Source organism: Filicampus tigris, chromosome 19 (assembly GCF_054856515.1).
Source record: "Filicampus tigris isolate MCC_2025a chromosome 19, RoL_Ftig_1.0, whole genome shotgun sequence".
NCBI lineage: Eukaryota > Metazoa > Chordata > Actinopteri > Syngnathiformes > Syngnathidae > Filicampus > Filicampus tigris.
This window is the reverse complement of record NC_141235.1, coordinates 1,340,156-1,362,991: the sequence shown is the minus strand read 5'-3', so window position 1 is coordinate 1,362,991 and position 22,836 is coordinate 1,340,156. Positions and strand designations below refer to the sequence as shown.

Below are 22,836 nucleotides of genomic sequence, written 5' to 3'. Positions count from 1 at the left end.
TCCTCTCATGTCTAAATTGAGACTGGACAAGAGTTGTTATCGCTCTGGGTGGAAAGAGACGAAAATAGGATTATATACTTGTAATATTTCAACACGTGTCCTATAAAAACACTCATTTAAATTTGTTTTTTGTCTGCTCAGCAGGCGCGTGCAAAGGGTGGGGCCGTCGAGGCGGGGGTCCCGAGCATCCACATGAAGGGGGGGCATACACACAGCCCCCTCCGGCCATGATTGCTGATGAAGGGGTATCCTAACTACATAAAGTCGCTTGGGAGTGATGGGCAAAGTTAGAATATCCTGCACCCGCACCGTAACTTTTCTTTTTGTTGTTGTTGTTGTTGTTGTTGTAGTAAAATGCGACTTTATACTGATAACATGCAACTGCATCAAGGAGGGGCACCCATTGCAAGGGGTGAGAGCGAAATGTACCCTGTCCTGGAAATGTGGAGATGGAAAACATAGCCAGCAAACATACCCTGGCTTGTTTACGCAGGTCGTCAAACTTGCTCGATTGCGTCCTCGGGCTCTCGTGTCCTTTTTAGGAAACGAGCCGCTGCAGCTTGCAGCTCTTTGTGGAATTCGCTGCAAATTCCTTTGCTGCTTTTCATATCGATACTTTCAAAAACGTGATGTCAGCTGGTTGGATGATCGTTTGCTCCAATCATCACGGTGTAATGTATTTTATGTTTATTATATTGGTAATAACAGTTTAGAGGCAATTATGATCAGCTATACAAAGCAGAGAAATTATTCTGTTAGGTTGCATTATGCGAATTGTAAATAAATACATCAAAACAGTGCGGTGTATTGTTTCTTGAAAATTCTATTTTGCTCTGTGAGGGGGTGACTTAAGAATAATACAGTGGTTTAGTAATATTTGATCAATATTGTTTCTGTAAAAGTGATTCTTACAAATTATTAAAAATTGCACACTATTCAGTGAAATATCCATATAAATGTAGGATATTTGGTCTACTTTTGGCATCATGGAGCATGGTATACATTATTATTATCATCATAATTATGTTTATACTGCTGTCTTTAATAATAACAAAGCCAGAATATTTGGCATAATTTAACCATGATAGCCAATTCTAGGCAACTAAACATTTTGACAATAAATCCAGGTCTTTTATTATTCTTGTTTCAAGTGACCCATTATGTCATGTTCCAACCAGTTCAAATGATTATTAATAAATGTTTGGTGTCGTGTAACCACCCTGCCAGCTTCTGATCAACACAAATTATTATTAATAAATCCAGATTTTTTTTTCTCTGTCTAAAGTAACCACAATGGCATACTTTGGCCAACTAAAACTAACCATAAAAGGACAATTGTACCATTTTATTTCAATGGCATCCGGTTTGTTGTAATCATCTTGTCGTTTATTCGGGCATGTGTGACAAGTTACTTCGTAATATGTTGTTTGGTCTGCGCTGTGATCAGCTGTGGAGCGTGTCAAAATCAAAAAATAAAAAGTGATAACACGTCCAACCGGTTGAATTTCCGCGTGTGGAATGTGACAAACACTACACACACATATTCGCCTTTTTAGGGCATGAGAATCTATTACGTAATTCGGGACAGTAGCTCTCCGAATTGGATCGCCAAACGGGATGCGGAAAGGAAAGGAAAGGAAAGGCTCGGGATGCTGAGCGACGGCTCGCCTCGGCCAATGGGAAGCGAGGAACACTCCCCTCTCCGCTTTGTAATTGGCCAGGGGGTGGGGCATCGTAACGTGACGTCGACCTGCTTCAGTTAGTCAAGGGAGTTTGATGGTTCTTACGCCGAGTGTCCGAGTTTACGGGGGCGGAAAAAAAGTCACTCGAAAGCGGGCGTCTGACTGGGAGAAGCGGCCTCTTCCGGTGCTTGGAACTTTGACTTTTGTCCCCCTTTTCTTCTCCAGTGTTTGAAAGCCTCTTGTCGCCATGCCGGTGTTTCACACGAAGACCATAGAAAGTATCCTGGAGCCGGTGGCTCAGCAGATCTCCCATCTGGTGATCATGCATGAGGAGGGCGAGGTGGATGGCAAGGCGATCCCCGACTTGACGGCACCGGTGGCGGCCGTGCAGGCGGCGGTGAGCAACCTGGTCCGGGTGAGTCAACCGCCGACTTGTTCCGGACGGCTATCTGTAACTCTCCGAAGAAACTTTTTGGGACGTTGCGAGACGCCTGGTGGGCATCAAAGAGGTGGAAACGCGGCTCTCAAGTTACTTGACGGGCAAAGGCATTGACGCCCTTTTTCCCCTTGAGAATGGCCCCTCCTGCCCACCGTAGCTTCACGGTGGCACGTCGGTGCACCGAAACTACCTGTAATGCATTTGAGAGAATAATGATAATAATAAACTGTCTGTCTGGCTAGCCACCTAGCTGTCAGTTCAATTGATTATAAAAGACACACAATTAAGAGTATAAATCTACAGCAGGGGCCAATCTGTACCCTCTGGGGGCCCCGGGCAAGAAGTACCAGTTTCTCCCTAAAATAATTAAAATGCAATAACAACAATTCGGACAATTGATAAGCAAAGATAAATTGGCCAAATTGAGTAATGAACAAAGAGTATACTGAGATTCCTGAATCCCGATGTGTTATTGCAATGGCTCTAGGGCACAGGTGTCGAACTCCGGTCCTCGATCGGACCTGTTTTAGATGTTTCTTAAATATGCAGGATAGGGGTTTCTAGCTATGTAACTTCAACCCGGATTGTTTTTAAATGTACATGTAAATTAAATGGGGCCTGGTGTTGTGCCCTGGGGCACTCCACCACGAATTAACAACTGTTTTTTTTGTGTTTTTTTTGCTTTAGTTAGTTTATGAAAAAACACTAAAATTGTGCACTCTCTTGTTAGGTCTTGATAGGCACTTGGAGAGTCTGTTTCCAAAACTGTCAGTGGATAGTTGGCATTATTTCCCTTGATCAGCTGAACTGTGTGTTTTTCCCTCAAAACCGCATTAGGAAGCTGTTGCCCATCCGAAACATATACTCGTAAAAAAAAAAAAAAAAAAAACACAAGAGGAAATGAAAAGCACTTGGTTGATACTCTAAACTGTATTAGGGTAGTTCCTGTGTGTGGTTAGTTTCTTTCTGGTGGTTGTTTTCGAGACATTTGAACAGTCGCTACTTTGAAATTGGACAGATAATAGCCAGGCGAGAGTTTGCGGGGATGCTTTTGATTTGACATGTTACTGCTTTCCTTTTTTCCTCCATTTCATCAAGACGCTGGGTCATTAGGACCATGCCCGAACGTAAATAGCGTAAATAATGCAAGATGACTCCCCTTAAAAATATTGAGAACTGCCAAAACCTCTAATTATACCATACACATAATTTCAAACACATCTTATGTCAGCTTTAAAAATAAATTGCTTGCATGTGATTTGATATTAAAAACAGCTGTTTGAAACCCAGACAAAATACCAATTACTACTTTCCTATTAGCCTTTTCTCTTTGACTCAGTAATACATAGAAACTATACTATATTCGCGGTTTACGATTTGCATATTCACTTTTTTTTTTTTTTTTTTTTTTTTACCAGACCAAAGTAGTCATATGTCGCCCTCCTGTGGCATCTATCAACAAACAGGAGGGTTTTCGCCGCAATGCTCGTCTCTGTTTTCCGAAAATAGCTTGGGAACAATGTACTACTTTCATGGTCAACATTATATTACATTTCTGACTTAGTGATACAGTGAAGCTCTCAGATTGTAAATATATAATGCACATCGCAATTGACTCTGTCGTTAGCTGGCCACTGCTGTACCTTACAAGCCGTTAGCCGCTAGCTTAAATTGGCCATTTGCCAACGCTTGAAGGCTGACATGGCAGGGCATGGCAGGGGCGTTGAGGTGGCATCTTAGGGAGTAACAGAAAGAGCACAAAAATAATAGAAATTAAAAAAAAGTTTGCAAATGGTGAATCGTAAGGCCTGGCAACTTTATTTATGGAACTCATTTCAAACACGGGGCAACTTCATGTGCTTCACACAACCAAAAGCACAACATAGAAAATCTTTAACAAACAGAACAACATTTGAGAATCCGACTCGAGCACTGGAAAAAATGATCCGAGCGTCTATTTGTTTAGTCCGAGATTGTGGTTCCCGTATATTTTTTTTATTCATTTATTGGCGGCTAGATGAGTGAGTCTCGCTGTTCCCAGTTGCCATGGCAACCCTATAACATTGATATTGCCATGATGTCACTTCAGTTCCAAGGTAGCGAGCCATCTGGTTGCGTTCATGATTCATCCAAAGTCCAGAGGGAAACTGGGAACCCTGCACTCGCTCTCTCTCGCGATTGCCGATGACGTGAACACTTGCAGAATGTCGCCGCCGCATTCCGAATGTATTTTTGAGTTCATCTTTGCCACGCAGCTGTCACGTAGACGAAGAGTCCGTGATGCGCTCCTCCGAGGAGCCGCAAGCTGCCATCTGATCTGATTGTAGGGTTTGCCGACATCCTCCGGGCGAGGCCACGTCATTAGCCCGCTTGTCAGCGTTGCGTAGAAAACCACATGTTGCGCACACACTTCCTGTGAGTGAATTCTGATGGATGAGCGCTTGCAACAGACCCTCGAGAATGTTACCCAGGCAAATTGTCGACATAAAACCGACTTGTTTGATAGTGCAAGTCAGTCACAAGAATACCCCCTGCGGTAATATTCACAATTTGTTTCCAAATTTGCCTCCGCCAGAATATGAATATGGAGTCATCAGGCGATACAACGAGGCACGCTCAGTTAGTGCCACTAATACTGTTTTTTTTTTTTGTGATTCTTTTATCAACTTGAAGTTTTTTTCAGTTTTGATTTAGGTCAAAATCCAGCCCAAAAACAAAGGAGAACACTTTTTTTTTTTGGTAAAAAATATAGTGTGTCACAAAACTTTGAGTCAGTTAAGAGAGCAGAAAAGGTGCTCAAGTTGATTGAAGCCCATTTCATCAAGACGGAGCTTCCCAGCAAATCTTTTGTCTTCTGCTCTGATTGAAACAACGAACCAGATGCTGATGAGAGATGAATGCGAGGAATTCCCGGCGAGCAGGCATGCATCTCTACTCACTTTTGGGGGCGGGGGGTCGATCGGGGGTTGAAGGTGAACCCCTTAAACAAGCAGCTCAAAATGAAATTTGGAATGTAGCTCTAGCGCAGTTGAATGAACAGGCCCGACATTTGCAGACGGATGCTTCCATTTGTTGGCAGAGTGGATATCAGGTCCAAGATCAGGACAAAACACAGTCAAGCATACAACTCACTGTCTTTTTTCATAAACACAAAGCAAATGACCTCCTTCTGCTTTGCCAAGGGAGCTAATCAAATAATCAAGACTGCATCTCTGTTTCTTCCTTCCGGAGCTTTTGCTTTGGTTGCTCATGACATTCAGGACTTCTGTGTGTCCCGAAGCTCTTCCTTTCCAAAATCTGGGAGGACTCTTAACAAGTTGGTCCAAGCCTGCTAAAAAGTAGGCTCGAGTTGTCGCCACGGGGCACAATGTCTTCGTATTTACAGAGCATATTTATCATGTTGTAACAACGACGACACGCCAGTAATGAGTCGCTTGCGAGCCGCATATGAACAACCCCCAAGCCGGCCGGCTGGCCGCAATGTGCTTTTAGCGGTAAATGGCACGCCAGCGAATGCCCGGCTAAAAAAAAGGAGCCTCGCTATTGTCGCCGGGGAAGGGAATTTTTTCAGCCTCCTATTTGAGCCGTGTTGCACTGCATCATTTTTATTGTTGCTTTTTATAGACTTTGGGCTCAAGACAGGAATGCCTGTGACACGGGGTTCCCTTTGAGTGTCCGCTTCCTGTTTGCGTTGTGCTGATCACAAGGCTCAAACCGCCCCTGGAGACGCTGCGCTATGCAGAGGCCCGTCCCGATTTGCCAAAATCTCCCCCCAAAAAAGCAGCTCTAAATTGCACGCTCACTCTGACACGCGAGCTACTAAGGTTGTGATCTTTTAGGGCAGGTCCCAAAAAGCTGGCGCATCAAATCATGTACACTTGTAATTGTGGTTGAGACCAACTACTTTCAAGTGATGGAGTTGTCAGTGCTAATGAAAGAAAACAAAATCTTTACCTTTAAGTTTTGAGAAGCTAGCAACCGTGTACAAGCCTTGTTTTGTTTGATTGAACTGCGTGAGGATTGGATTTATCTGTCCGTCCTGTGTTTGAAACCTGAAAGAGCACACCCCAAAAACTGCTCTGGGAAAGGCCAGCACCAATTGTCACATTGCGCTAAAATGAGCAAAACGCAGCGTTGAAAGGAGCTTTGCTACAGCTCATATGGCATGACTCCTTCTTGTGACTGGAGACGATGTCAGTCCAGAGATCATTCGGTCTCCCAAGCTGCACTGCTGAATAGCCGTCATGTTGCCCTAGTTTTTGTTTCTGGCATTTCAAAAACGTTTACCTCCTCGTCTCGTATTTTGCCTGAGTCGCAATAACCGCAGTTGCGAAATGAATCTGTTTGCATTTACGGTACACTCCTGCCTGCGAGGACATTTTGCACGTTTGGCAGAAGCAAACCAGGTTAGTGGATCAGCTTCCACATCTGCAAACAAGTTTGCGCCTGTTTTTGCCCGCGCAAACCTTTCATAAATCAAGGTCCCGTGTGTCCTACTTCAGATGGAAACTGGAGCACAAGCGGTGCTTTGTTGAGGTTACTTGAATCTCTTTCAGATGGACAGCAAACAGCGGCAAGCGCTTCCTCGTCTTCCTTCAGTCTGGGAACAGGAAGGACAAGTCTAGGGACACACCTTTCTACCTTTCAATTCCGCCAGTTCACACCCTCGAATAAACTTGCTGGAGAGGTTCTGGGGAGGACCTTTTGTATTCTGTAAGAAGATTAAGTTTGGTGTGGAAGAAGGCCAACAAATGTTGAGAATGACTCCCAAAATGTGCCACAGAAAGGCTTCCCATAAGAGGACCAGGCCACTTTCACTAGTTGTAAGAGGGCTCGGCGATTAAAACATTTTTTTACGGCATCGTAAGTTGAAAGTCAACCCCGGCTAACACGCGCCGCTTACACTAACAACATTCCATCCAAGAGGACCAACCGGCAGGAGGCTGCGCGGATAGCATGCCACTGGTCCACAGTCGCATTTAGCGTCCGGAGTGGAAAGCTTGGGGTAACGGCGTGGATGAAGTGGCCGCTCTCTTTGGGAACAGACGGGCTTTGTTGACGACAAACATCAGTCCGCCGCCGGAATGAAAGGCGGCTCAGACAGAGCGGGCCTCTCGCACGGCGGCTAGCTTGAGCACAATGCTTCGTCAGTCCCCAGAGAGATGGCTCGCTGAACGACCTGGAAAGCATCCTCGGTTATTGATTCCCACTTTGACGGAAGGAAACAAAAGTGGTGGTTATAGAAAAGAGGAGTGGTGGAAGCAGTTGGAGAAGGAGGACTTTGGCAAGCTGAGATTTTAGTCAAGATCCAGCTGCAGGTCTTTATTTCTAGTAGTTGTTGTAGACTTGTAGTGGTAGTACGTGTAGTAGAGGTAGTAGGATAGTTGTAGCAGTAGCGTTGCTGTTGCTGGTGGTAGTCCAGCCCTCCTAAGCCCCCGTCCCCCCTTCTCGATAGATCCCTTCAAAAGCAGCCAGTGAGTTCAGTAAGCTATCAGGTAGCCTTTGAGCAATGATGACTCAGCGTTGAATGATGACGGCCGGGCCCTTCCCTTCTCAAGGTCAGCGCCTTCATCACGTCTGTCAAGCGCTATCAATTACGTCACTCCAGTAGTGACGAAGGCGACCGCTCGAAAATCAAATAGGACAGACGGATAAAGTGATGGCATGGTTGCGCCTTTCGTGAGCCTCTCAAGATGGAGCCTTGCTTAATTGTGGTTCGGAATTCACAATTTGACTTATCCGCGGGTATTTTTTTCCCTCCCGTGTCCTGGTCGCGTGATATTTTGGCTACTAGGCTAGCTAATACTATCGCTGATCCTCATGTGAAGGTGTTTTGTTTGTGTCGAATAGTTCAACTACTGATTGCAGTCTTCCGTAAGATGCCTTCGTGATTGTGGACTTGATTGATAGTGTACACGGTGTCGCCGCTTGGCTGATTATTCTCAGTCTGTGTTGTTACTGGCCACACTCAATCAAACGCATGACCACTGTGTGTTTTGTGAACATTTAAATGTCGTACGGGACTGGCAGAATTCAACACACGATCCGACGAATATGGTGTCCTTTGAACGCTGTTGAACGCAAGCAACCGTGCAATGCGCGGCATCCTGCGTTCCGGCCTGTAGCCTTGGACATTGTGTCATTTGGGGGGGGGGGGGGGATTGCGGGCTTTCCCTGTTGGTTGTGTTGCACTGCCCACAGCTGAGAGGGCGGACAGCTGCCGGGTCTTCCTGACTTGGCCGCCTGCGCTTCCTCGTCAGTTTAACGCCGCGCCATGTGGGAGTTTCCAACTGTTGAGGACAAATCTGGAGTGGCAGGAAGACATTAAGCATTTCGTCCGTCAAACACGAGTACTTGGAGAAGCATTGCCGCATGTCACGATGACATGATACGTTGAATTAGTGCGTTGGACTGATCTGCTTGATTGGCTCACACGAGGTGATCGAGGCCTGGCGTGGGCCTTCCTGCAAAGTGGTCCAACATGTCCCGGTCACAAGAATGAAGAACGATGACATGAATTTGACCATGACGCTTAAGTCAAGAGTGCCAAGCATCACAAAGTGTTTGGCAACAACAGCTGGGACAGCGTTTTCCATCTCATCCGTTTTCTATTGCCTTTGTCCTCATTCGGGTCGCAGGAGAGATGGAGAAGGGCAACTTTTGGGCGAGAGGCAGGGCACACTCTTGACTGGTCAATCGCTATTTATCCTGTGCGAGGAATTCGACTTGCTAAAGTTTCTACCTATGGCGGTGTGAGCCAACCTTATTTGAACGCTTGTCTTGGACTCGGCATTGCGACCAGTCATTCCCGTCGCCTTCATTCAGTCAAATGCGTGTCTACACTTGACTTCAATCAAAGTGGTGGCGTTCTCCTAACAATCTGGTGCAAAGGCATATTTAGAACAAGCGCTAATGTGCTATCGCGCTTCTTAATAGCCTTGGACATTTTGTGTGTTTGGGTTGTCTGCGCATCTGGAATGACTTAAGGGATTTTCTTCAAATTTGGCACCGGCGTCCACTTGGACTCAGAGGATGAGCAGATTAGATTTGTGGCCGCTATATAAAGCAGTTGTGTGCTGGAAGCGTCTAAAACCAAATATTAGTTCAAGACGTTTGGAACAGTGGCAGTGGAACAGGCTTACATTCAGTGGGTGATCGGAAGCGTGAGCGTGCCCAAACGCTTCTTGCGTTACATCCTTTGCCCCTTTGTCATGCTAAGTAGCCTTCGATAGCTTTGCCCTTACCTCTGTGGCTCTTTGATTAAGACTTTAGGGATCAACAAAGTCCTTCGTGACCTCTTGCAAGGCACGAGGGGCATGATAACAAGATCGTGTAGTTTAGGTTCTAAGCCTTGGAGCAATGGAAACACCATCCAATGAGGCCCAATTAGCTTGCTGCACCAACCGTGGACTTGTAGAAATGGAAGCGGGAGGTCAACAGGAACGCGGCAACGTTTGGAACCAAATTTCTGCACCCTTGCAACATTGGTAGCGTGATGGTTTCTAGTTGTTATCAAGTGAAACAAAAGGTACTTGGCATCCCAATTTGGTCAAACTGTCCCAATCCCAGAAACTTTTACTGGACTGACGGACACATGTTGAGAATCACACTGAACTGCAACAATTGTACTTTCCTTCTCGTCACATGCTCATCGCTAACGTTAGGAGGACGTTGGTAGACCGACCTCCCTGTTGAATAGCGACGCAGTCCTGACCCCCCCCCCCCCCCTTTCCCTGCACCAATGTGTGTAATCGATCACCCGTAGGAGCTTGACATGGGTGAGTTGCATCCCCCCATGGCGCTTAGGTCACTGCGGAGGTGGCGGGGGATGGTGAGTCATTTTTGCCCTCAGCTGTTTTACACATTATGACGACTGCAAGGGGCCTGGCAACCCGACTTGTCCCGTCCTGAGAAATGTCGTTGTTCAACTGATGCACATGCAAGTTTTGGGCATTCAAAGATTGTTGTGTCGTCATCAAGGTGGGAGTGGTCAGCTTAGTTGGAGGTTGTTTCTGGACCCTCAGTACTTGCTTCCAAATATTGTGTGAAGTAGCGTACACAATGGTGCTGTTTTAAAATACCGTTGACAATTTGACGCACCCCATACGGCAGGCTAATCGCTCACAAGAATGTTTCCGAGATCGGGCCATTGCTTACTTTGACTCGAGGGTTGCAGAGTAGCTTACATTGGCCCTGATTTTTGGATATGTATACGCTGCTCAACCAGCTTCGATTCCAGTAGTTTCTGAAAAGTTTGTCTTGGGTCCCCCATTGACTTGATTACGCTGAACAACTTCCTGGTCCCATTTTGCGGTCCTTTGTTTGAAGGCGTCTTGTTTTTGTTTCAGGTGGGCAAGGAGACCGTCCAAACCACAGATGACCAGATCATGAAAAGGGACATGCCGCCGGCGTTCATCAAGTGAGTCGTCATCCTCTTTGTCGCTCCCGCAGAAACGCAATGCTTACTGCCCATGCAAAGGTCAGACATGGCATCTTAAGTGCCTTTGCGCCTTGGCCCGATAGAGCAGAAATAATGGATGCATGGCCTTCGACACTTGCAACTGCCTTTTTCTAGTTAAAGCCGCCGCTTGTTAAGACGGTGAACGGTTAAAAAAACAAACATGTAATGAGCACATTCATACTTGATCAGCTACGGCCACAACGGACACCCACGTCACTCACTGGGTTAACGGGTTAAGAGCCAGCCAACTTTCCATTCTTGTTCAGTGACGCCCACGTCACTCACCGGTCCAGGTCCTGCCCTTTCATATCATACACCAGCAAACTCACAGATACGAATTAACATTTCATTTAATTTGAGTGTTAATTAATTAGATTAGAAAACCGAGTAAATTGAGTCAGGGAACAAACTAAAGTCGCAAGTCAAGGCACCACTGCGTCCAAAAGTATCTCAACGACGGCTTTTTGTTTGTGTGGGGAAGATGATTTTAACCATTAAGCAGTGCTCAGCTGCCGCCCGCTGCATGTCACCACAGCCAGGGGACGCATCTCGAGACCCCCGAGCCCGAGCCCCCCCCCCAGCCCTCCGCCTCTTTGCCACAAGGTCAGGGATGAAATGCATTGGCAGGCGCAGGTTGGCCCGCCCGACACATTTGGCGCCTCCGAGTCACGTCGTCACCCTGTCGTCATCCGTCAACGCGTGTGTCGGAATGCGTCGCCGCCTGCTAAATTTAGCGCCTGGAGGCGGCCCGTTCGCGGACGCTTGTTGCTCTGAAGGACACGTCGGCTCGGAATATGCTTATACCTTAACCCGGTGGTTCTCCTCAACACCAAGCAGCACCGCAGCAAAAAAATGCTCAGCTCGAATAGCGGGCGTTCACTGCAACTGTCCATAACAATAAAAGATGTATAAATGACACCTTTCAACACATTTTCTGTCGTAACAAGTTTTATTTTTGCTTCAATTGTCACCGTGCAAGTTTGGTCGCTGAGCTGATCGTCGTCGCTTATACTTTTGCTTCCTTGATGGTCCGCCAAACGCAATGTCGACAATGTGTTAATGTTGCGCGTTAAGCGTGTTCGTTCAATTGGACTCACGCAGTCATTACTCATACTCATCAAACTTCCCCGTTGCAAAAGCAGGAAGTCGGCACGGTGGAAACATACGTTCATCTGAGCGGCCTTGTCTCCGTTTTTTGATTCTTGATTTGAGTTTTCTGGGGGACACTAAGACGCAGGTGGCATAGATGTCCTCCAGTTAGGATTGCGGTTTGACTAGTCCGCCTGGAAGCCGGAGAGTTAACTTGGGTCTGAGCCAACTGGGCTGGAGGTCCGCTTCCTGTCAGCCACCGCCCCCACCCCCACCCCCCCACTGTCATGAGTGCCATACTTTTGCAGCACATTTACTACACCAAAGAAAAGTCGACACATTTCCTCAAGTTAGCATGTGAAGGACGTTGGTAAACAAGAGGCGCCAGGGCGCTTTGGGTGGCAGAAAGCAGATGACGACTGCTGACCTGAGCTGAAAGCAAAAACAAACAAACTGTTACCCCTGAAAGGGTGAGACTTTTTTTTTCGTTTTTCTCAGAACAGAAACATTTGACAAAATCACTCTGCACGTTCACACAATTAGAATTTGATCTCTGGAGGTTCATTTCTTTGATGCACTTATTTATTGCTGTCCGACTCTTTGCGAACACAAAGTACGCGTGGCGCCCCGCTGAGAAGGCTGAATGGGAATGTCGTCCTCCACACAGAGTGGAGAACGCTTGCACGAAGCTGGTCAAGGCCGCCTCCATGCTGAAAGCCGACCCGTACTCGGTTCCCGCTCGCGACTACCTCATCGACGGCTCTCGGGGCATCCTCTCCGGAACCTCGGACCTGCTCCTCACCTTTGACGAGGCCGAGGTACCCCGCCGCACGCGGCCGCGTTCCGCCGATCGGACCTTCCTCACCGTCCTCTCGCGCCTTCAACGCAGGTGCGCAAAATAATCCGGGTGTGCAAAGGCATCTTGGAGTACCTGACGGTGGCAGAGGTGGTGGAGTCCATGGCGGATCTGATCACCTACACAAAGAATCTTGGACCAGGTAGAGGTGGCAAGCATACTCTCACTCTGGAGGCGAGGCACGGCGGCTTTATTTTTTATTTGTCGCGCGTTTCAGACGCGAGCTAGCTCAACGCGCTTCACGGAATCGAACGTGCAAATAAAGTCTTCATATGTCGACGTGCGGCTATCCGTACTGGGTTCCTCTTCACCGTAAAGACCCAAACGCTTCCGACATCAATTGACAATTGTGTGTAAATCAGCCGTTTGGTTGGTTGTGTGACAATGTCCAGGAATGACCAAGATGGCCAAGATGATCGACGAGCGGCAGCAGGAGCTGACTCACCAGGAGCACCGCGTCATGCTGGTCAACTCCATGAACACGGTCAAAGAGCTGCTGCCCATCCTCATCTCAGGTGCCGCCGCCGCCGCCGCCGCCGCACTTGCGCTCTTGCTCGGGAGTCTGATCGCGTCGCTGTCCAGGTATCAAAATCTTCGTGACCACCAAGACCTCGGGCAGCCAGGGCGTGGAGGAGGCCCTCAAGAACCGCAACTTCACCTTTGAGAAGATGAGCGCCGAGATCGTGGAGATCATCCGAGTGCTGCAGCTCACGTCGTGGGACGAGGACGCCTGGGCGAACAAGGTGCCGCCAACTCCGCCACATGTTTGCGTTTGTAGCGGTAAGCTAGCAGACGTTAAGGCACCACTTGGAATTGCCTTCATTCGATGAGCTTGAACTGGGAGTGGCATTAAAGGGCTTGAATCAATTCCTTCGCCCTGCCAAGCTGCCTCTTAAAGGCACCTGCATGTACACAGGCACCACAATATTTGTCTTGACAGATTGTGCAAAACATTTCTTTTAATAAGTTTGAGGGGTAAAACAAAAGCACGTTTTGACCTGGTCTGCCTTTGGCGCTTGACTGTCCCAAATTCTGTTTTCTCTGATGGAATCGGAGCGCGCTCGACATCTTCCCACTTTGCTATCGCTCTCCAAACTGCTCGTTCTTAAGACACTTTTCTCACCTTTTTGTTTCAATTTCTCTTCTCGCCATCAGTTTCCGGAACAATGTTTGTATTTATGTGGTTATTCTTCTTCCCTTTTTTTTTGTTTTTTTTTTCTGTTCCTTTCTCCCTTCACCTCCCCCCTTCTGTAGAAGGTAAGCGTCACCTCTCTCTCTGTCACTGGTTGTGCATGTCTCAGACGTGTGTGTGTGTGTGTCTTTGTGTGTGTGCCGTCTTGTGATTTTTGCGACGCCCTCGTTTTCCGGCGTGCGGATCGAAGTTCGGATGCTAATAAATCGGTGATGGGTGGATGATAATTTGCTGTTTGTCGACTGTCGATTTTGGATTTTTCTCAAGTCGACTCGAGTCGCGCTTAAGTCGGCAATTTTTCGAACTTGGAACTTGGGAAAGCCTCCACTTGACTTGACTTAATATTGACGAGACGTGACTTGATTTGGACTCTTGCCTGTTTGTGTTTCAAAATCTGCATTTTCAAGATGGCGTGTTTTGATTTTGACAGTCAAGCGATTGCCGAGTGTGGACTTGACTCGCATGGTTGTCTTTGATTTGCTTGAAACGTGAAGGGTCAGACTTGAGACTTGCTTGCGCTTGACTCTCCCCCACCCGCGGTCTGTTGGCGGGACGTTCCAAGGACGTTTGGCTCCCGCAAGGCGACACGTCCGTTGTTGCCGACGTGCGCAAGCAGAGGCGGCGTGCGTTGTACTTTGACGGGCGTCGCTTCGCCGGATGAACCGTGGGGACGTTTAACACGGCAAGCTCGCAGCGCCGCTTTATCATCGCAAGCGCAAGTGTGTCGAGAGCACGTGTTAAAACTCAATCCCCAGCGGATCCGCGGTTTGCAGGCGTCAAGACCTTTTCGCCGGGTCTACTTGCGGGGGGCACCATGAGGAAAGCAAACCTTCAAAGTCATGTGACCAAAGCAGATTAATTGGGGTGGAAATGTGGAGATGAATGCTGATTTTCGGCATCTTCTCTACCTCCGTCATGCCACTGTGTTACCTTTCAGTTGCGTGAGGAAAGAAGCTCGAAAGGCCAGGCCAGCTGTCGAGGTGGTGAAGCCGCAAACGTTAAAAGTTTTTCTCGCGGTTTTCAGCCGAGCGGCGCTCACTGGCATTGTGCCACCCGCAAGTAGCCTGATTGGGGTTTACCAAGGTTACGAAAAAGGTCACGAACGCAAACGGCCGGCGTTCATCGCATTGGTTACGCCGTGAAATGGCCAACGCGGTCAGCCGAATGACAATTTCCTTCCTTGTGTCAATCTCCAAAGGACACAGAGGCCATGAAACGAGCCCTGGGGCTCATCGACTCCAAGATGGCCCAGGCCAAGAACTGGCTGCGCGATCCCAACGCCCCGCCAGGTAGCAAAGTGGGACGGACGGACGGACGGACGGACGGACGGCGTTGCGGACGGCTCGGCTGATGGCAGTCTTGTGCCCGCAGGGGACGCGGGCGAGCAGGCCGTCCGGCAGATCCTGGACGAAGCCGGGAAAGTCGGGGAGCTGTGTGCGGGCCGCGAGCGCAGGGATATTCTGGCGACCGCCAAGACTCTGGGTCAGATGACGGACCAGGTGTCGGAGATGAGGGCCAGGTACTGACAGGCTCAAACGCAACACCTTGACACCGCGCACTATTTTGCCTTTGTTAGGAAAGTGCAACATTGTCTCGGTTACCTCCTATTTTTCTGCATGGGCACTTTGCGTACCGTAGCGAATGTTGCGTCCAGCAAAATGCGAGTACAAAAGCTTTTAGCGTGAAGCCTCCCGGTCGGAACTTAAAGCGGCCAAAAGCGGCGTGCCTGGCGCTTGATTGCGCGTGTCCATGCGTTGCACCCCAGAGGCCAGGGCGCCTCGCCGGCCGCCATGCAGAAGGCCCAGCAGGTGTCCCAAGGCCTGGACGTCCTGACCGGCAAGGTGGAAAACGCCGCTCGCAAGCTGGAGGCCATGACCAACTCCAAGCAGGCCATCGCCAAGAGAATGGACGCCGCCCAGGCCGGTTGCCGCGCCCTCGCCGACAAACCATTCGGCCGGCGAGGCGACTCGTCGGTTCACGCGGCGGCTTTTCTCTCTTTTCCCGGCGGGCGCAGAACTGGCTGGCCGACCCCAACGGCGCTCCGGAGGGCGAGGACAACATCAAGGCTCTCCTCGTGGAGGCCAAGAAGATCGCGGACATGTGCGAGGACCCCAAAGAACGGGATGACATCCTGCGCTCCGTCGCAGAGATCGCCAGCATGAGCGCCAAGTTGTCGGACCTCAGGAGACAGTAAGAACGTTGGATGGTTTTCTCACATCGCTCCTTTGTCTTGGCCTTTGCCCTTCTTTTGCTTCTAGAAAAGTGGAATAGCAACATGTTCTTTTGAGGCCAGTCCAACATGAATAGTTTCTTGTCATTTGTTGTCGTCTTTTTAGGGAAGTGAGATATCAATAGTTTGTATTATTTTGAGGGAAAGTGCCACATACACTAAGTAGTTGTCTTTATTTTACGAAAGGGCGACATCAATTGCTTTTTTTTTTTTTTTTTTCCTTTTTGGAAATGGCAACATCAATAGTTGTCTTCTCTTTTGGGAAGCACACGGCTAGACGAGAAGCGTTTAGGGCATTGAAGGCGGTCGTGGCAAGAGTCAACGAGTGATGGGCGGAGTCTGGAAGCGGCAGAGACAGACGTGACATACTTGTCGGTAGATTTGATGTGCTGCACGTTGTAGTTTTGTTTTTAGTTCAAGCAGATTGCCCATGTGCCCCGCAGAGGAAAAGGCGACACCCCCGAAGCCAGGGCCCTGGCCAAACAGATCGCCACGGCCCTGCAGAATCTGCAGTCCAAGACCAACAAAGCCGTGGCCAACAGCCGGCCCGCCAAGGCCGACGTCCACTTGGAAGGAAAGATCGAGCAGGCCCAGCGCTGGATCGACAACCCCAGCGTCGACGACGACGGCGTGGGTCCGTGCCCTCGTCCTATTCGCTCCCGCCGGCGGAGAATGGCGCCGACGGTGAATTTCTGAACCCTGTGCCCTCAGGCCAGGCGGCCATCCGCGGGCTGGTGGCGGAGGGCCGCAGGCTGGCCAACGCCCTGCCGGGCCCCCACAGGCAGGAGCTGCTGGAGAAATGCGAGCAGGTGGAGCAGCTCATGGCCCAGCTGGCCGACCTGGCGGCCCGCGGACAGGGCGACTCCCCTCAGGCGCGCGCCATCGCCCATCAGCTACAGGAGGCCCTGAAAGTAAGCTGACACGAACGCAGCTGGGAATACTCCAATGGGCCCAGACGGTCAAACGGCACACTCTGCTGGCTAGCTGCGGAAGTACAAGACAATTGGGGCGCATGCAACAAATATCTGTTGAAACATAAAGAAGCCTTTGGGAAAAAAATGACAGTATGTAATCATACAAAATCAAATCACGCTAACATCCGCACGTCCCCTGCCAGGACCTGAAAGGGAAAATGCAGGCGGCGATGACTCAGGAAGTTTCCGACATCTTCAGCGACACCACCACGCCCATCAAGTTGCTGGCCGTGGCCGCCACCGCGCCCCTGGACGCGCCCAACAGGGACGAGGTCAGCCGGCGTCGGGCTCCCAGAAACATTGGCAGCGACGCGCCACGCGTCGAGCGTTCCGAAGGCGGAGCCGCTGAGAAACGATATTGATTTTTGGCCTTCTTTTTCTGCCAGCGTAGTTGCAATGCATCAAACGGTGTGAAACGTCCCGTTAATCGCCTGACCTTGTGACTTGTCGTCCAATGGGACGGCGCGCAGGTGTTTGACGAGCGGGCGGCCAACTTCCAGAACCACGCCAACAGGCTGGGCGCCACGGCGGAGAAAGCGGCCGCCGTGGGCACGGCCAACAAGAGCACGGTGGAGGGCATCCAGGCGGCCGTCAAGTCCACCAGGGACCTGACGCCGCAGGTAGCCGCTCCTCCTGGCTCGCCAGAGTCTCATTTCCTAACTGTCGTTGAGCTGACAATTGACGGCCGGCCCGAACTCTGCGCGCAGGTGGTGTCGGCCGCCAGGATCCTGCTGAGGAACCCCGGCAACCAGGCTGCCTACGAGCATTTCGAGACCATGAAGAATCAGTGGATCGACAATGTGGAGAAGATGACAGGTACCAGGACTCGCAGCCGACCCCCCCCTCCCCCCAAAAAAATATATTTCGTTTGCAGTAACATGACCAAAAATACAAATATAAGGTGAAAAACACATCAGGTAAGTAATACAACAAAAAACCAAAATATTACAAGGAAATGCAAACAATTTGGGAAAAGAAATGGAATCATATTTGGATATTAAGTATTAGGCAAAATGTTAACATATTCAGTGAAAAATATGTATTAGTCAAAAATATTAGAAAATAATTCAAGTTCAACCTTTTTTTTTGTTTTTTTTATTAATTAGGAAGAACCCCAAATATTAGAATTGAATTAAAAAATGTCACGACAAAATGCTCAAAATATTTGAGGACTCCATGTTAAATGAAATACATAAATATTAGATATAATTGTAAAGTAATTAGCATACAAATATAAGAAAATATATGAACTTAAAATCTGAGAAAAATCGAAAATAATACATGAGACAAAAATACAAAATGTATTAAGAAAAAAAAATTCAAATAGTCTCAAACTGCACACCTAATGAGAAATCTTCAGCAAAAAATGCAATAATTGTCGAAAAATAATTTGGTCAAAATAGTTGCCGTCCCAATGTCCAACGACGAAGTGATGGAGAGCAAAGGCCGCCTAATGTTTTTTTTTAGGTCTGGTGGACGAGGCCATCGACACCAAGTCCCTGCTGGACGCGTCGGAGGAGGCCATCAAGAAGGACCTGGACAAGTGCCGCGTGGCCATGGACATGCAGCAGCCGCAGATGCTGGTGGCCGGCGCCACCAGCATCGCCCGCCGGGCCAACCGCATCCTCCTGGTGGCCAAGCGCGAGGTGGAGAACTCGGAGGACCCCAAATTCCGCGAGGCGCTCAAGGCGGCGTCCGACCAGCTCAGTCAGACCATCTCGCCCATGGTCATGGACGCCAAAGCCGTGGCCGGCAACATCAACGATCCCAGTACGGCCGCCGCCGCCGCCGCCCACTTCTTGGGCCGACGTTTTGAAAATGCCTTTCCCCGCAGATCTTCGCAAGGGCTTCCTGGACTCGGGTTACAAGATTCTCGGTGCGGTCGCCAAGGTCAGGGAGGCGTTCCAACCTCAGGAGCCCGACTTCCCGCCGCCGCCTCCCGATTTGGAGCAACTCAACGTAAGTCGGTCCGGACCAATCGACGGAAATCAATGGAGGCGACAAGACTAATAGGCCGGGAATGTTTGCGCGGCCCGCAGCTTAACGACGAGCCGGCTCCACCCAAACCTCCGCTTCCCGAAGGCGAGGTTCCTCCGCCCAGGCCGCCGCCGCCGGAGGAGAAGGACGAGGAGTTTCCCGAGCAGAAGGCCGGCGACATGGTCAACGAGCCCATGATGGTGGCCGCCAGGCAGCTCCACGACGAGGCCCGCAAGTGGTCCAGCAAGGTGCCGACCAGCCTTACAAAAACGCCTAAACTGAAATTAGACCCAAAAATACAATATCAGCAATATCGCATATCATTTAAATACTGGAAAAAAAAATACAGACGTGGAAACAAATGAGGGGATACAATGATTGAGATTTATGGGGGCAAATATAAAAATAGTAGTAGAAAATACTAAACCACAAACACACTAGTGTTCAAAGAAAATTGATATTTAGACAGGATATAAGAAAAATAATAAGAACAATTCAACAAATAAGTACGGCGGTAGTATCAGAAAAATACATACTCAGAAAAATGCTCAATATCTTACTGCAAAAATCGGGAAGAAAAATACAATTCAAATAATATCAGAAAATACATACATACTGAACTGGAAAATAGACGCGGAGGCCGACCGCCACGTGACGTCGTCGTTGTTGTTGTTGTTGTGCTTGCGGCGCAGGGTAACGACATCATCGGCGCGGCCAAGCGGATGGCCCTGCTGATGGCCGAGATGTCGCGGCTGGTGCGCGGCGGCAGCGGCAACAAGCGCGCCCTCATCCAGTGCGCCAAGGACATCGCCAAGGCCTCGGACGAGGTCACGCGGCTCGCCAAGGAGGTGGCCAAGCAGTGCACCGACAAGCGCATCCGCACCAACCTGCTCCAGGTCACCAGCCGGCGCGCACGACCAACAGCGCGTCGCGGACACGAAAACAAGCGTTTTCGCGTCCACGCTTTGCCTTCAAATCAATCGACCGAGGTTTGCTCCGGTCGGTCTAAGTGACTTTCTTACCTCAACTGCAGGTGTGCGAACGCATTCCCACCATCAGCACCCAACTCAAGATCCTGTCCACGGTCAAGGCCACCATGTTGGGTCGCACCAACATCAGCGAGGAGGAGTCGGAACAGGTGAGGGGCTATTTACCTTTTTGTAAAATTTTCTCCAGTCATTCTTTCATGTGACTAACTATCTTGAATCTTATGTCTATAAAAGTAACTAAAGCTAACTATAATAGCAAAAGTGTGCATACATGTACATGAGCGTTTGAGGTTCACTTTAAATGTATTTATTTTGCCGTTGCTGTACATCCGTAGCTAGGTCAGTTGTTTGAGAATTGTACTTTAGTTTACCTAGTGACCTTTTTTTTTTTTGGAAATCTTGCACTCAACATACTCCATATTTTTGAAAATATTACAAAATAAACCAAAATGAAGCATTTTCCAAAAATAAAAAATAAACTTGCCCTAAAAAGGAACTGAAGTGAAACAATAAAAGTCCCAACGAAATAAAAAGTAACTACGATTTAATCCCAAACTGTCATGTAATCCTAATGTGAAGATATCGTGTCTTGCCGTATCTCGTCCTCCCGCCAGGCGACCGAGATGCTGGTCCACAACGCTCAGAACCTGATGCAGTCCGTCAAGGAGACGGTGCGCGAGGCCGAGGCGGCGTCCATCAAAATCCGCACGGACGCCGGCTTCACCCTCCACTGGGTCCGCAAGACGCCTTGGTACCAGTAGAAAGAAGACCGGAGGACCGGAGGACCGGAGGACCCAGGCCCCCCACTCAATGGCCCGAAAAAGCCCCAATGGGCTTTCCGTTCGGACTGTGAACGTGTGTACAAAATGTGTTGACAAATCCCGGGAATTTACAGTATATATTTGGATTAGAAATTGCGTTTCTTAGAACAGAGATTTCTTTTGCTGTACTCTTGACATCGTCGTACTGATAATCGCGTCTCACCCCCGCGAGGTACTCGACAGTGAACCACATGCATATTTGCCAGATTTGCAGATTTTTAAGATCAAAGTATTTCTTCGCCACCAGGGAAAGTTGAAGCGGGTTGACGAGCTGCTTTTAGACCAAAGTTGTGGTTTGCTGCCGTCGTGCTGCATATATAGGCAGCAATCATAAACCTTTTTCGGGGGATGGGGTCCCTCAATTACTTGCAGATTTTGGTCCACACATATTTTGTGTTTCCCAACCTTTATTGAGAAGGCACATATTTCACGCAAAAAAAAAAAAAAAAAAAAACACTTTTGGCACACCACCCAACAAACTAAGGTATAAAAATTCATGCAGTGCATTTACTGTAAAATTTACAAAAATATGATTCAACGTTGTACATTTTAACACCAAAATGTTCAAACAAAACCATTTATGAACTCAAGTCTGCTACCTTAATGCTAACATATAATGCCAAACACCATAGCCACGCTAACAGAAATTAGCCAAGGTAATTACAAACCTTCAAACTACTCAGAATAGCCCCAGTTAAACATACAAACGAACGAGAATTAAACAACATCAAACATTTCAACACCAAACTGTTGAACCAAATTGTGTATGAGCTAAGACCTGCTAGCGTAATGCTAACATCTAATGCAAAACGCCATAGACAGGCTAATGGAAAGTAGCATCGAAGTTTTGGACCAATTGGATCATTGGCACAGTGGTTGGGGCTTACTGGTTTACACTACTTGCTGTATAATCACAAGTGTACAAAAGCAACACTGCCCTTTTGTTGTTGTTGTTGGTTTTACATAGCAATGTCATTAGCAAATTTCCTCAGCCAAAGTCTGTTGTTCAGATGCTTCACTTGCGTTGTGTAGAGATTAACACGCTTGCGCTATAGAAATTCGGACAAAAACTATCCACACAATCTTGGACAGTAATTTTTGCCAGGTAGGAAGAAGCACAGTGTCACCATACGCAACAAAAAACGACCGCCAATGTGCCTTTGGAACAGACTTTGCAATTGACACATTCTCAGATATTCATATTTGCACACAAAACCCGCCTCGCTATGCAAATACCCTACTGAGGTGTGCTTACGAGTAGAGTGTCTGAATCATGCCAAGCATACTCCAGTGGTGACGATCGGCCCTGCCATCGTTCACCATTTTTTTTTTTTTTTTGTAATAAAGAATTTTATAGCACTTGAGTGATGTTTGGTCATTTGTTGCCTGTTAGTCAGAAAATTCAACCAAATACTGTGTACTACTTAATAGCTAAATGTATGAATATAAATAACCATTTGTTAAAAAAAAATGCCCACAAAAGTATGGGTCAAATTTTTTGATTTTTTTTTTTTTTTTTTTAAATGTGCAATTTTTCTGAGTAATGACTATTTCTCATGTTTGATTTTTCCAAAGAAACATTACAGCAGAACAGAAACATTGCAAAAATAGTTGTAATTTTTGGTTAAATGTTTCTTACATATTTATAAATACAATTTGACTAGAGTAAAAAAAAAAAAAAGTTTTATTTTTCAGAAAAAAACCTAATGGTATTTTATGTTGAACTTTTCAAGACATGTTTTTGCATTTTTTAAGAAAAATGATTTTGGCCCAAAAAGTGGTATTGTTTCAGGGAGAAAATTGCTAAATTAAACTTTTTGGGGGCGAGAGAAATACGTTTTTTTTTTCACTTTTAGAATAACTGCAATATTATAGGAGTACGCTTTTTTATTCAAAGGATTTTATTTTTGCAAGAAAAATAGGATGAAAATATATTTTTTTGAGAGACGAGTCATCTTCCTGAGATGAAATATACACCCCCCCCCCACACACAAAGCACACTGATTTTTAGGAAAAAAAATTTTTTTTTACTACAGAAAACAATTTGCAAAGTAATATTTTATTAATTGACGACTTTCTTGCTCGTTTTAACCGTAAGAGAAAGTCACAGTCCGATTGGAATCTCC

The 22,836-nt window shown here is 47.7% G+C and overlaps 1 protein-coding gene across 1 annotated transcript; it reads left to right on the top strand.

Moving 5' to 3' along the window:
• The first annotated feature begins 1,746 nt into the window (after window positions 1–1,746).
• LOC147128765 (vinculin) lies at window positions 1,747–22,074 on the top strand. The gene is made up of 21 exons (XM_086017003.1): window positions 1,747–2,097; window positions 10,470–10,540; window positions 12,339–12,489; window positions 12,561–12,669; window positions 12,920–13,042; window positions 13,110–13,270; window positions 14,918–15,008; window positions 15,091–15,238; window positions 15,485–15,638; window positions 15,734–15,909; window positions 16,393–16,583; window positions 16,661–16,860; window positions 17,067–17,195; window positions 17,394–17,543; window positions 17,631–17,739; window positions 18,391–18,693; window positions 18,758–18,882; window positions 18,963–19,148; window positions 19,593–19,796; window positions 19,934–20,038; window positions 20,504–22,074. The coding sequence occupies exons 1-21, from the start codon at window positions 1,930–1,932 to the stop codon at window positions 20,648–20,650; spliced, it is 3,201 nt and encodes a 1,066-aa protein (XP_085873129.1). The 5' UTR covers window positions 1,747–1,929; the 3' UTR covers window positions 20,651–22,074.
• The last annotated feature ends 762 nt before the right edge of the window (window positions 22,075–22,836 follow it).

Coding starts and splice junctions, on each gene's coding strand:
- LOC147128765 (XM_086017003.1), top strand. CDS start 1,930: ATGCCGGTGTTTCACACGAAGACCATAGAAAGTATCCTGGAGCCGGTG. Junction 15,639..15,733: donor AGAGAATGGACGCCGCCCAG/GCCGGTTGCCGC, acceptor CGGCGGGCGCAG/AACTGGCTGGCCGACCCCAA. Junction 17,544..17,630: donor CCAGGGACCTGACGCCGCAG/GTAGCCGCTCCT, acceptor CTCTGCGCGCAG/GTGGTGTCGGCCGCCAGGAT.